Source organism: Lytechinus pictus, chromosome 15 (genome assembly GCF_037042905.1).
Source record: "Lytechinus pictus isolate F3 Inbred chromosome 15, Lp3.0, whole genome shotgun sequence".
Classification (NCBI taxonomy): Eukaryota; Metazoa; Echinodermata; class Echinoidea; order Temnopleuroida; family Toxopneustidae; genus Lytechinus; species Lytechinus pictus.
In genome coordinates, this window is record NC_087259.1 from 23926582 (window position 1) to 23941095 (window position 14514).

Sequence of the window (14514 nt, forward strand, 5' to 3'; positions counted from 1 at the left end):
TTATTTTATCTGTTCACTCAACTTGAAAATTTTAAAGTAGTCAATGTCATATAACATGTATAATGGCAAATGAAGTGCTGTACGCTTGACTTATATACTAGCCGCGTAACTATATACTTATCTAGATTCCATTAAAGTTAATGATTGCTTTAACAATGCAGGTGTGTGAGAAAAAGCTTGGAGTTATTCTTCAAGTTGGCGACATTGATATCAAAACTTTTTCTTGAATACTTAAATGCTTCCAACAAATCGATGAAACTGACTAAGTTGCACCCAAAAGAGTGCTTCAGCCCGAATAAACAGTTGTTTTTAGAGGAAAAATAAAAATCAGACACGAAGATATACGACAGGTTGAACAATATCGATTAATAAGAACATTATGAATTTTTATACGCTGTAAAAAAATGTTAATCATTACATCCATGGTGACCTCAAAGTGGCCACATTAGTGATGTCATAGTGATGCGGTAGTGATGTAAGGCAAGGACTACTCTTCCATTTAGGCCTACTCCAAGACATAATATAAAATGGCTAAAATGTCGTTGAAAAAAGTTTCACTTCAAATTATATTTTTCTTTCATGAAAACATAAAACAACACGCTATACCTTGTTTATATTTTTATTACTACCCAAAGGGAAAGGGTACTTAGGAGAAAACCACAAATCCCTGATACACTCTAAATTCCAAGGATCTAAAATAAATCAAGATCGGCTGTAAATAGTGACCAGCCGAATATTAGTTCAGATCTAAACATATTTGATTTAAATATAATTCTAAAAGATTTGAATTTAAATCTTCTGCGATTTAAAAGTTAATACTTAAGATTTAAAATAAATTCGAAATTCGGCTGATCACTATTCACAGCCGATCTGGATTTATTTTAAATCCTTGGAATTTAGAGTGTAATAGTTGTAAGGTATATGGGACAGTTGTCCCAGCACTTGTCCTAATTTACTTACCCAGGTGCCAATATCTCAGGGATCTCATTTAAAAAAATTTCTTATTGGTGGCCCGATTTCTTTCAAATTTTCACCAATCTCTTTTATTTTTCTTTCTCCTCTCTCGCATAACATTTATGACCAATATTTGATTCCCCTTTAAAAAAAATCTAAATTTACAGATTTACCAGTTTTTCTCGATAAAGGTGGTGGGAGACATACGGTCCGAACATGTTCATTGAGCTCTGCTGGACGATCAAGACGTAGGAGGGCGATGTCGTTATGATCTGCGCCGTCATTGGCTTTGTAGTAATCCGGGTGCTTTCTCACTTCAACCACATCGAAAGACTGTGCTCTCTCCAGATTTTCGTCTGATCGTTTAACCATACCTGTATTTTGAATATGAGCCACATTTGCATGGAATAGTGATTGAATAATGCAAGAAAAAGGCATAGGGCCCTGTCCACGAAGGATTATTCTATTGTTATGGGGGTGATGAGCATTGTCACAGCCTCCCCGGGGGGGGGGGGGTATTGGTATATATGTATGATACGTATGTGCCGCGGTCGAGGCCCCCTTTTTTAGCCTAAATTTCCGTTCCAGAGCATCACCAATTTAGAAAGCCATTGAAATTCCTATTTTTCCCCTTTCCAGAGAACCTCAAATTTGGAGTTTCCCGTTCCAGTGCCCGCTCATACTCAGCGAAACACATCGGCAAAGTACCTTTGACTGCGTTCAACGGCAGCCAACGACAGCAATTCGGAGGCCGCTGGTTGGTTTATCGCCCAGAAACATCATGACCAATTTCATGCATATTCCCCCTAAACACCGAATTTATGCCGCTCAAAAACATTGCATTTCGCAATCGTTGATACTAGAGCAGTTCGAGAGACCCCCGATTTTCGTTATTGGTGCGGCACATAGGTATCACTTTATAATTCGAGTATATACCCATCGGGAACACAGCACCCCCAGTAACAATACATAATCCTCCGTGGCCAGGTCAGTGTGAAGGCAGCAATGTTGACTAGTGATAGAGGGTAGGATCTGCGAGATATTGTTACACATCATTCTCGCGTAGATCATGTTTTTATTTTTTTATTTTTTCATGAAAAACGTTCAGGAAGGTGGATCCCCGACCCATCCCCTCTTCGTGACTGAATATATTTTATTCAAACTTAATTTAAAAATCGATTTCTTACTTAAAAGCATATTGGTTATCCTTCGTACACCGGCAATTTGTCGACTTCTGGCAGGTGTCTTCTTTTATGTCTTCTCAGTTCTCACCATGGGGGATACATTGTCTTGAGTCGAAAATTTGGAAGTCAATAAACCCAATTTGTATAACTCCTTTCCTTAAATGAACCAAAGCGCTTACCATTTCAATTACCTAATTAACACAAAAACAAAACATACAATAACACACCTATATGAAGGCAGTTGCCTAAAACCAAGTTTGAGACTTCTTGAAAGATTCAATTGTTGGGAACTGTCTTAATGCGTTGGGAAATGAGTAACTTGTGACAAATAAGTTATATGAGGTAGGCCCAAATTATTGCGCTTGGATTATCAGGAGGCATTCTTTGACGTGATGATTTTTTTTTTTCTTCAATGCATCAATCCAGATTCAATGGCGTCATAACCCCCCCCCCCCCCAAAAAAAAGAGCCGAAGAAACACACATTTGGTGTCATCTTGTATATGCAACGGTTCCTTTATTTGAATAGAATACTGCAGATTGGTATACCAGACAAGCTTTCATAACATGGCGGCGATCCTGTAAGTGCGCTGTCTCGAATCAGTGCCCCTTTTTACCCAAGAAAAGTGCCCCTCACGAACGTGTTCTGTTCCTCTTTCACCTGAGAAGGACCCGTTTTACGCGTGAGCAAGTGCCCCCTTGCCTTCTTGTAAGTGCCCTTTCTAGAAGCAGTGCCCCTTTATACCCAAGACAAATGCCCCTCACGAACGTGTTCTGTGCCCCTTTCACCCGTTTTATGTGTTAACGGGTGCCATTTTGCCTTTTCATGATGGGTGTATGTTCTTCATATCAGATAAGTTGTCCTTAAAAATCACTCTTTTTGTGCCAGATGAGCGCCCAATTTCTATATTCAGTGTTCTGGTTCCTTCTGCAAGTGCATCCTTTAATCGCATAATCCCTTTCAAATCATGATTTGTCCTTTTCGCTACTTCTTTTTCTTTCGATAATGAAATTCATCCCTTTTAACCTCAAATTAATTGCCGTATTATGCCCTTATTTACTTTTGACAAATGCCCCTATTCTTCTCGGTCTATCAATGTTCTGATGGCGTCCCAATTCCTTTGAATCAAGCGTTCCTTTGATTCTGGAAAAACACATTTTATATTGATGAATTTCACATATTTAAATTATCTCGAGGAATGCGAGAGGATGTTTTTATTCGAAACAAAACGCTGCACAGAGTAAAATATAAGCGTGTTCAATGCCGTGGACCTCGCACACATTGCCTACAAATTTGTCGGCAGTAACAGCCAGCCTTTGCAATACTTTGGCAAAGTCCCATAAAGAAACATCATCAATGGTAAGAAACAAGAAAATAATATTCTCATTATTATATGCTACTACGTATGAAGAAAAAAACTCGTAAGAATAATTCTAGTGCCTTAAGTTTCATGAGTCGTGTGAGAGGGGTAGATGGGTCTTTTTTTCTTCTTTGTTTTAAGATAGTGCCCTTTTCGAAAGAAAAAAGTGCCCTTTTTCCCAGTGCCCCCTTTCAACTTCGCTCCGCCACCCCTGCATAACAAATTCTTTCAAAGGACCCATTCAATTGTAAATAAAAGGTCCTTTGCGAAAAGTTTCTCTTGAACTAATTACGAAATTGCTTTAAAAAAAAGGAATAAGTTCAAGTGAACTTACCAAGATAAACAGTTGTTTTTTCTCCTGTCAGATACTTGCTCGTGTCTTCGTTGTAACAGTGTGCTGCTGTCATAACCCAGTTCTTGTCAATCAGAGAGCCCCCACATAATATCTTATGACAATTTGAAAGAAAATTTGTCAGAGACAAACATGACAACATTTTTCCCTTGAAGTATTATCTCGCTTTAGAACATAAAAAGTCAACAGTAAAACAACAGCATTATTAATCATTGTGAACTTCCTGGCAATTCTAATTTACACACTTAAAATGTTGGGCAAAATACTGTCCACTGTGTTGGGTAATGTATGTTCTGTGCAATTTTTATCCAATTGAGCAAATTTATTACCCAATTATTAGTTTTTATTACCAGATATGGACAGATTTCAACCAATAGTTGCATGGACAATATGTTGCCCAGGGTTGGTTAATTGTTGGGCATTTTTAGCCCAACGATTTTAAGAGTAATGGCATTCTGTATTTGTTGTTTTATTTTCTGTATCGCCTTTTTGTCATGTTCCTGCAACTTTTATCCGAGAAACCGAAGCGTAAAAATGAAATGATTCGACGTTTTCATCATTAAAAGTTTGAAAAACTGACACGGACTCAGTGACTTAACGCCCAATAGGTCTGACTTCTGTTAGATATATCAATGGAAACTTATAGAAAAAGTCACCCTTACATCATGGTTAGTGTTATCGTAGAGGGCGGCTTGCCATGGCCATTCACCCAGACTGGACTCGTCACCTAGGGTGATGCGAGACGCTGCACTTGGATTACTCAGTCCACACTCTTCATAAGCTGTAACAGAAAAATATTACCAAATTATTCATTCAGGATTTGCGGGCCATTTGAATGATATTTTATGTAAATTTCCAAATTAAACAACTGAATGAAATAAAGAAATGGGTTTGCTATCGAGTTTACTTTAAATACACGCAGTCTTCGCACCATACAGTATATGAACCATGAAAAAAAATTAAAGCGCTGTGCTCATGTCTTCCTTATTTGTTTTCCAACAAAAAACACAAACAAACCGACGCAGAAAACATTCCGTACAGATGCTTTAAGAGAGCACTTACCTGTTTGCGAATCAGTTACGGCATCTACAAGCTGGTCCAGTACAATATAATTTTCGATATAGAAGACGTGATCATTCTTATTAACAGAGGCGATTTTCGCAAGTGCTTCCTTGTCCGTATTAGGGCTGATTCCAATGCAGTGAATCTTCACGTTCAAACTTTCCTTTAATTCGTCCGCCCGGTGCGACGGTTCACCCCCAATATTACTGAAACCTGGTGAGTTAAAACAACATGAATCGTAATTGTGAATTTGAAGGAAAGGAAATATGTGGGGGGGGGGGTGCATTTTTGATACATATCACACGGAATAATATGGAGGATTTGCTCGTCAGTGACGTCCCAAATTCAATCTTAAGGACGTTCCACAGTTAAAATGAATGAAGTCCATGTCATTTTCATCAAATGTTGCCGTATTTGAATGATATGAAATGTTGCGCAATAAAAAAATTGTGCCTCTTTTAGACCTCACGAATTCACCAAAAGAGTTTAAGTGATCATTACTCTGTTGATATTGCATCAAACTTTCAGGATATGTAACTAAGTAAATCAAAATAGGAGAAAGTCTTTTAATTGGCATAACTATATCTACTTGTAGTGTCCCTGTATACAGGGACACTATCTACTTGGAGTCAGCAGCGCCCTCATTTGACAAGAATTGTGCATAAACTTTCAAAAAATATCTTCAAAAGACTTGAATCTACTCGAAAATAAAAAAAAAGTATAGTTTAAGCTGCACTTTATTCAAAATCCATTTCATTTTCGTCAAATTCGGCTAAAACTTTCTTTAGATGTGTAGAAAAATTTGTTCTAAAGATGTTAAAACATTAAAAAATATGGGATCCATGCATGTGCTCGTCTGTGAACTATCAGTGTCCAAAGTGTTGCGAGTGTGCTTGAAACAGTCTAAAATGCGCCTAAAACGGGCAAAAGTCTAATACCGTCCAAAATGTCTAAAATACGAATGGTTTCGTAGTTTTGCTCCCAAACATTCAAAATCCATGTCATCATACTTTCCAGATTTGTAGAGGAATATATTCTAAAGACGTTAAGGTATTAAAAATATGGGGTCCATGTGCTCGTTTTAAAAATTATCAGTGCCCAAAACATTGCGATTTGGCTTGAACAGCCCAAAATGCGCCGAAAACAAGCAAAAGTCTGATTATACTGTCTAAAATGCACATGGTTCCGTAGTCTTGCTCCAAAACATTGAAAATCCATGTCATTTTCATCATACTTTGCACATAGATACTTTAGCACCTGAATATTTCAAATATGTAAACATCAACATGGGTCCATGTGCTTGATTTTTGCTATAGAGCTCAAAGTTGACCCAAATGGATGTTTTTAAGAATTGCGCATTCAAGTTTGGCAATTTTAGATCACACGAGATCACAACAATGAGTTTAAAGCTCTATTACTCAGTCAAAACCCATAAAAACGTTATCAAATTTCGCAATATAATTAATAATTGTATCCTTAAGATGAATAATCTATTTATATTATTATTTGTTTGTAAGTCTAATAACACTCTCAGTTCTTAGAAATTGCGCGAAATATAACAAAAACATAATCTCAAAAATGTGAAATTTCAATAACAAACTTGAGAAGTACAAGAAATGCTGCACTTTATTCAAAACCCATGTCATTTTCACCAAATTTTGCAAAGTTGTAGAGGAAGGTATACCTTAGAGGTGCAAATATTAAAAAAATATGAGTTCATTTACTTGTTTTCAAACTATCAGCATTTTTATTAGAGCAATTGTGTTTTTAACACAAAAACGCGCCAAAAGCTTTGTATCTATGTGAGGAAAAATTCCAAACAACTCAATCTTTTATTCGAACCCGGGGTCATAATATTCATCATACTTTTCAGCGCTACAGAGTAAAGTATTTTGAAATTATAGAGGTATTCAAAAAATTGATCTATGGAATAATTCCAGTTTATTAGCTTCATAAAAAACACATCGGATCTGCCGTTAGTGTAGATAAGGGGGACAAGTGGAATGCCTCTGGCGGTCTCACCTGCATCACGCGATTCAATATAGCAGCAGTGCTGACTTTGAAAACTACTGTAAAATAATTATTCACAAAAAACACCATTCATATAATGATACAATACTACGTTCATTGACATTTGACCTTGATCATGTGACCTAAAACTTGTCAGTGATACTTGATTACCCCTTTATCCACATTTTATACACTATATCTATGAACTTGAAAGTTATGACAGCAATCTAATAATTACCTCTAACATGGCCAAAGTTCAATGACCTTAATTGACCTTTGACTTTGGTCATGTGACCTGAAACTCGCATGAGATGTTCAGTGATACTTGATGACTCTTATTTTCAAGTTTATGAACTAGACCAATACACTTACAGAGATAAGATGGTAATTCAACAGATACTCCACATGGCCAAAGTTCATTGACCTTTGACGTTGGTCATGTGACCTGAAATTCGCACAGGATGTTCAGTGATACTTGATTACTCTTATGTCCAAGTTTTATGAACTAGACCAATAAATTTTCAAAGTTATGATGGTAATTCAACAGATACCCCCCACATGGCCAAAGTTAATTGACCTTTGACGTTGGTCATGTGACCTGAAATTCGCACAGGAGGTTCAGTGATACAAATACCCCCAACTTGGCCAAAGTTCATTGACCTTACATGACCTTTGACCTTGATCATGTGACCTGAAACTCGCACAGAATGTTCAGTGATACTTGATTACTCTTATGTCCAAGTTTCATGAATCAGATCCATAAACTTTCAAAGTTATGATGGTAATTCAACAGATACCCCCCACATGGCCAAAGTTAATTGACCTTTGACGTTGGTCATGTGACCTGAAATTCGCACAGGAGGTTCAGTGATACTTGATTAACCTTATGCCAAGTTTCATGAACTAGGTCCAAATATTTTTTAAGTTATGCTGTCATTTAAAAAACTTAACCTTCGGTTAAGATTTGGTGTTGACGCCGCCGCCGCCGTCGCCGTCGGAAAAGCGGCGCCTATAGTCTCACTCTGCTATGCAGGTGAGACAAAAATCAGTTTATATCTAGAGCTGATAAATCACCTGTTTATCCATTGTGACGTCAGCGCGCAGAGTGTAACATATGTGCAGATCATGATGCGCACAAACATAACTGTACGTGGAACGTCAAAGATACTACAAGGGGAAGATCGGACACTTTGGCGATTTTTTTTAAACGCTCGATAAATGCTCATGGGGAAGGACGCCAACTAGCGTTGAGTAAGTAAACCTTCGCACATCGGCACTCAATTACATGTGTATAAAACATAATCAGAGGATTTTGGAGAGGGCACAAGGACGGCGCAAGGGAATAATTCCAACAAAAGTTACCGAGAAACCTCTGAAATATATTCATCTTTAATTCAAGAAAAAAATCTTAAAATGTAAAAATCGTCTAATCCTTCACCATTTCTCTCATATGTTTTGTACACAACCATCTCGCGATAAGCAAAGGTAAAAAAAGGGAGGGGGAGGGGTGGTCGTTACTAATTACTCAACGCTGTAGGGCGCTCTCCCCAATATATGACATTCATATCATATAAATAAGCTTACCGTCTGTTAGTACAAATAGAATTCGTTTTCTGTCAGTTTCTGTGGTTACGTCATGTGTAGCTACGATCATATCCTTGATTTTCAGTAGAGCCCCAGGTAAATTCGTTCCTTTTCCTGTAACATGAACATCGAGTCAACTCACTAATAACTGTAATCGTAGGAGGGTTATTTTGAGGTCAGTTATCAATTAATTCCCTTGTTTGTCAAGCTTATTTTGCAATTTACATGTATGGAGAATTATTTTTCAAGTTTTTGTCAGCCTAGAATGTATCCTCATTATTAGCAGTATAATAATAGCATGCCGTCATAATACGAGTTCACAGTAAGAAAAATAGGTTCAACTTTGCACATTTAAAGGTGCAGATCAGATGTCACACTGAGAGCACCTTTGTACCTTTTTTGAAAGGTGCAAATTAGCACATATAAGGTGCAGAATTGCACTCCAAATGTTCTTATTTGCACCTTCAGGAGAAGTACAAAGTTGTACCTATCCAAAAAGATATTAAGTTGCGCCGTAAAGGTTCTCCCAACTGTGACATCTAGTTCTGCACCTATATAGGTTGAACCTATTAAGAAGACCACGGATCCAACGGTTTCTGCCTCGGTTTTCCTATTAGGATGCCAAGGTGCCCGTTTGGCCAAAATCAGGTGGTTACGGAATTCTTCTGTGATGCACATAATCAGAGTCAGTGATTTATAATTCTACCTATTTAATTCCGCAATAATTAATTGGCACAAACAGGAAAGAAATGGTAGGTCATAAGTATATGGGGTAACACACCTATATATTTGCAAAGTTTGGTTCCCCGTATATAAGGATTCATAAAAAGCATATTGAACGGTTACTAAAATGACCATCTTTGCCAAATGACCCGATTCCCAAGTAAAACTAAAATTTTTCAAACAGTAATGACAAGCGTAACCTGTTCATAATATTCAAATTATGGAATTATTTTGTTAATTTACAGACCCCTCAACACATACGATTTCTACGTACTGTTCCCAGACCCTATAAACTCTATACATTATTTAGGAGCAATCTCGCAAGTAGAAATATAGTTTTATTGTCATTACACGTATACAAAACGCACACTCTTACACACAAAAAAAAATCATTTAAATGTTACCGAGTTTGTTTATATTTTTGTATTCTGGGATTTCATCTTTGAGCAGAACACTCATAATTATTGATATTATATTTATATTTTATTACACTTTTGGTCGGTATGAAGTTAGCTGCTGTGCCAACCCTTCAGTCCAGTTAAGGGTCTGAATTTGCATCCTATATAATCCCTGATGTACTGAAGGCCCTAATTGAAACAGCAAGTTTCATATATGCTAGTCTTTGCGTGAAGACTCACTTGTTGAGTTTCGATAAGGGTCTATTACTGCAGAATAGTCTAGAGTCGGCTTCACAAGTATAACTGGGGCATACCAACCTGTATATTCAACACGGGTATTGATAGCAGTTATTACAGCATCTGATGAAGTGAACTCCGTGACGTTGAACACTTCAGTTGCTTCCGATGAGTAGGTCACCACCCCGACCCGGGTTCCACTGGATGTACCTGTAACGTTAAGCTGCAAAAATATCAATTATCAAAGGTAGGAGTTAACTTTATGTTATTAAACCACAAAACAAGATGAAAAACACTTGGGAAAAGATCATAAGATAATCAGGTTCGTGCGGACACATTCACGATATATGCCCAACATTGTGATTTACTAGATCTCCAGACCTGGGAGAAGTATAATAATATAACACATGTTAGGTATGCGATGAAATTTAGATCGTGTTTCCGGTCACTTTATATTTCACCTTATTGAAGCAGTAAATAATGATTTTCGGGCGCATTTTTTCTGATTTTTCATGTCTGTAACATATCACATACCCCGGTGACAAGTCGGGCTTTGTAGCAGGGGCCGCGGAACGGTTTTCAAAGTGGGGGGGGGGGGCTGAGTCAAAAGTGGGGGGGGGGGCTGACCATGCAAAAAATCACAATCCTATGGTCATTTTTACGTTTTTGTACACGGTTTTGGAAAAAAGTGGGGGGGGGGGGCTGAAGCCCCCCCCCCCCGGTTCCGCGGCCCCTGTGTAGCACATTTTTTTTTAAAACCCCAATAAAACTTTTACCTGAAACATTTTTAGTGCAACTTCACTGAAATTGACGAATGGGGCCTTTCAAGAAACTTACGTTTAATTCCAAAACAATCGTAAGTCCAAAACTCAAGCAAAAGTCCTTTGATAACCTTTAATTAAACGCAGATTTAAAAAAATAAATTTGCTTTTACTTTCATTGCAAATTCCCCATTACGCTTGAATTTAGGAATTGCGCTTAAATTGCATTTGAACTTATTTTGCGACGCAAACGAAAATTAAATTTCATTTAAAATCTTATTACTTTCTGATATAAGCCCCTTCTTATTAACCTAACCTGTGAAATAAGTATTACAAAATCGTTATCGTTTGTTGTAAAGTCTTTTGAAGGATTATTAATCCTTGTTCACAGCTTCTTTTTATTTTATGTATATGATGGAATTATGACTATTGATCTTGTACAATGTGTAGACATAGATAAATAGATTAATATCAAACCTAACAGTTTCTAACGAAATGAGCATAAAACCTTCTTAGATACAGGTTAGCCATATCCGAGTGGTGTTTTTTTTTAGCAATAGCCATTTGAATCATATTTGCATGATGTTTGTTAAAAAAAAAACAATTACGACCCAATCAGTATAGCTCTTTCATTATTTGCAATTATATGCTTAAAAGGTTTTACATAACCCAGATCAAATAATTATTTTCTGGTTCAAGAACATTTGAAAATTTTATAGATTGACCCTCTGGTATGGGCTTTCAACAGCGTCATCAACGGGAGGAGCATTTCAAGAAAATTATAGAGAACTTTGAACATGATGAAGCAGACCGAAGACAAGACTGAAAAGAAGAACATTACTGGTGTGATACATAGGATTCCTTGCTAAGGAATAAATTAAGAGTGATGTGTGCAACAAATCCTACAATGGGGAAACGAAACTTTCCCTGAAGACTAGATTTTTGGAACATCGTCGCCCGCCGAGCTCCATGTCGTCGGAAGTTTCTCAACACATTCATAAAGAATTGCCGGGACATACCGTGGACCTCGACAAGGTGGCGGGAAATCTAGGAAAGGGAGGATGGGGGAGGGTAGATGGTCTGAGAGGGGAGTGAAGGAAGCCATCTTCATAAGGGCGCACCAACCTTTGCTGAATCGTGACTGGGGCCGATACAATCTTCCAAGAGTTTATGACCCAATTCCTCGCCGCTACGTCACTTCCGGCAAAGATCAGATGGCTCATATCCCTCAAGAAAACCGGAGTGTGCAGTCGAAAATTTGGAGGTAAGAATCTTTGCCGAATTTCTTTATCATTAGGATCAAAGGCTTAAATTGTGGAAGAAACTTATTCGTTATAAGCTACTAAATTCCTTGCATCTGATTAGCTCAGAGCAGATTTGTTCAAGTGAAAATCACTCATTATATCTTTTCGCCGAATGCTCCCTTGGTTCGTTACACATTCAGCCTCCGAATAACTCAAAATAACCTCATCGTCCCCCAGGACGGTGAGGTTATATATATATATATAAATATATATATATGGGGTGGGAAGGAGGTTAATTTTACATGGTAAGAAATGCTTTGTACAACCTGGTTCACTACATGAACAGATCAGATATTCTTTGAAAATTTTAAACAACATTTTAGAAATTTATGCAGCAACCAGTAATGCTCAATTTCAAATATCTCACGATTAAACTTAATTTTCGTTGTTTAGATTTATAAGACATTTGATAAATCCTCTATTAACTCTAAAAACAGTCAGAAGTTCATATATTAAACTAGGTTATAAAAAAATCTGTGTTTACTGTATATATCTCCAGGAAAGCAGTTTTACTAATTCTAACTAATTTGTGGTTAATGTACAGGGAAATTCCACTGTTATGAAATTATTCCTGCATTTTCAAGCTTTCATACCTTTCCAACTAGATTAGTGGCAAACTTTTTTCCTTTCCTGAAATTTGCCGATCCGACGCTGTTCGATGCATCAAAGGCAAAATAGATGTCTTGTCCAGACGACAGATCAATTGTGCGTTTTCTTCGCGCACCTGAGTTGGAGGTCGTGTTGTCCAGCAAAGAGCCGCTGTCGAACATGATTTCGTCGAACGTCTTCCCTAGTCCATCCTTTACTCGAGAAAATTCATCGAACTCATTTCGACCTTACAAAAAAAGAAGATATTTCAGCTTCATCAGTATCACTATCGAAATGTGGGGGGGGGGGGGGGGGTGTCACGTTTTGGCTCGTAAGAAAGAATTACCAACTCCTTTTGGTGATTCCTTTGGATCTGTTCCTGATTAAATATGATTATTATGATTATGAAGCTCAACTTACAGTTGCCTAAGAAAAATCACTGCTGACAGTGGAATAGTGCTATGTCGCTTCAAGAACATAAAAAAACCCATTCAACATGTATAAGGGGGAAGATTGGAATCTTTACACCAATACACACAGCAAAAACTGCGGTGTTAACCGGTGTACATAGAGGACCACACCAGTTATTTCACACCGGTGTTAAATTGACAGTGTTAGTTTAGCACCTATACTCCTATAGGTGTTATTGCAACACCTTTGGTTGTTACATGTACACTCTTTGGTGTTATATTCAATCTCTAGTGTGTAATTTTAACACCAGAGGGTGTGGTCCTCTAATTACATCCACTGATGTCAGTTTACAGTGCATGGCATGATTCAATATGCAATCCTATACTTTATGAAAACACTCGTTGAGTGCCTATTATTTTTTACATAAGGAACATAAATATCACATTTCACTTTTATGAAGTTATAACGAGGCGAATGACAAACACGTCGTTGGAAAATTGGATACATGTCATAGGAAAATTACATTCAATTAATTTCGGCTCCTGTAAATTTAAGCGCAATGAAAATAAGTTCAGCTAGTGCACACATCTGATACTTCAGTAACAGTTTGAACTATTTCAAAGCTACCTCCGGCTATAGTGCCCTCGATTATGTACACTATACTTTACTCATTACTGCTCATAACCAGCTATTGTTGGATATGTACTTAGGCCAAATAAATGATTTATTGTCATGCTGGCCCAGATATCCAATGATATTATCGGGTAGGTGTTTCATAAATATGTTCGTAAGTAAGTGACTATAAGGACAACTGGTGATCCTTTCTCGCGGTAAGTGATACACACCAGATCTCCATTGACATTAAGTTCCGAAGAAAGGTTCCCCAGTCGCTCGTAAAATCGGTCGAAACATACAAACAACTTCATGAAATACCCACCAGGATCCACTTCGTTATCTTATAATTCGACGTTGTCATTAGGCCCATTAGGCCTATAGTCATTGCTTTTCACCGATGGTGATATTATCCACAATACAACATATTCATATTACCCATGCATCTTGGCATCTCTCCCGTCCAGCCGTCACTAAAGGTACACATCCTCTCCTTAGATCCCACCATCTGGTAACCAGGGTCACATTGGAATACGACCTTTGTATTCTCTCTGTACTGCGGAGAGCCTTCTTTCGAACCGTGTATGGGGTTTCCCAAGGCGGGGCAGTGGTATTCTATATGAAAAACGACACCAAGGACACAAAACCCGACTGAATACCTCAAAATGTCATTTATCATCATTTATCCATGGACCCTACCACGATGTATCAAATTGAAATTTTGTTTAATAGATTTCCTTGATCTTGCCCTTTATTATATAAAAAATCGTAAGCGTCACTTTCAATTAAAGAATTATTATAAATTTTGTGTTGGTAAAAGACCTGTAGGTTAGGTCTTAATAGTGGAGCCGGAACGGTTCTGAGCAGATAAAGCTTTCCGAGTCAAACCATTGTTAACGTCCAATATTTTGCCCTCATAAAGATTTGCTTGGTCAGAATATTTTGGCACCACTTCAGTTAGTCTTATTAGGAAAT

At 37.5% G+C, this 14514-nt stretch overlaps 1 protein-coding gene across 2 annotated transcripts in view; it reads right to left on the bottom strand.

Moving 5' to 3' along the window:
• Positions 1-14514, bottom strand: part of LOC129277947 (complement C2-like) — a 34660-nt gene that overhangs the window by 8852 nt on the left and 11294 nt on the right. For both annotated transcript variants that reach the window (XM_054914136.2, XM_064110543.1), the window contains exons 9-16: positions 13978-14154; positions 12522-12763; positions 9945-10086; positions 8506-8619; positions 4912-5124; positions 4512-4630; positions 3832-3943; positions 1128-1328 (exon numbers count right to left, since the gene is read on the bottom strand). In XM_054914136.2, coding sequence (XP_054770111.2) covers positions 1128-1328; positions 3832-3943; positions 4512-4630; positions 4912-5124; positions 8506-8619; positions 9945-10086; positions 12522-12763; positions 13978-14154 — 1320 coding nt within the window. The remainder of the gene's footprint in view (positions 1-1127; positions 1329-3831; positions 3944-4511; positions 4631-4911; positions 5125-8505; positions 8620-9944; positions 10087-12521; positions 12764-13977; positions 14155-14514) is intronic.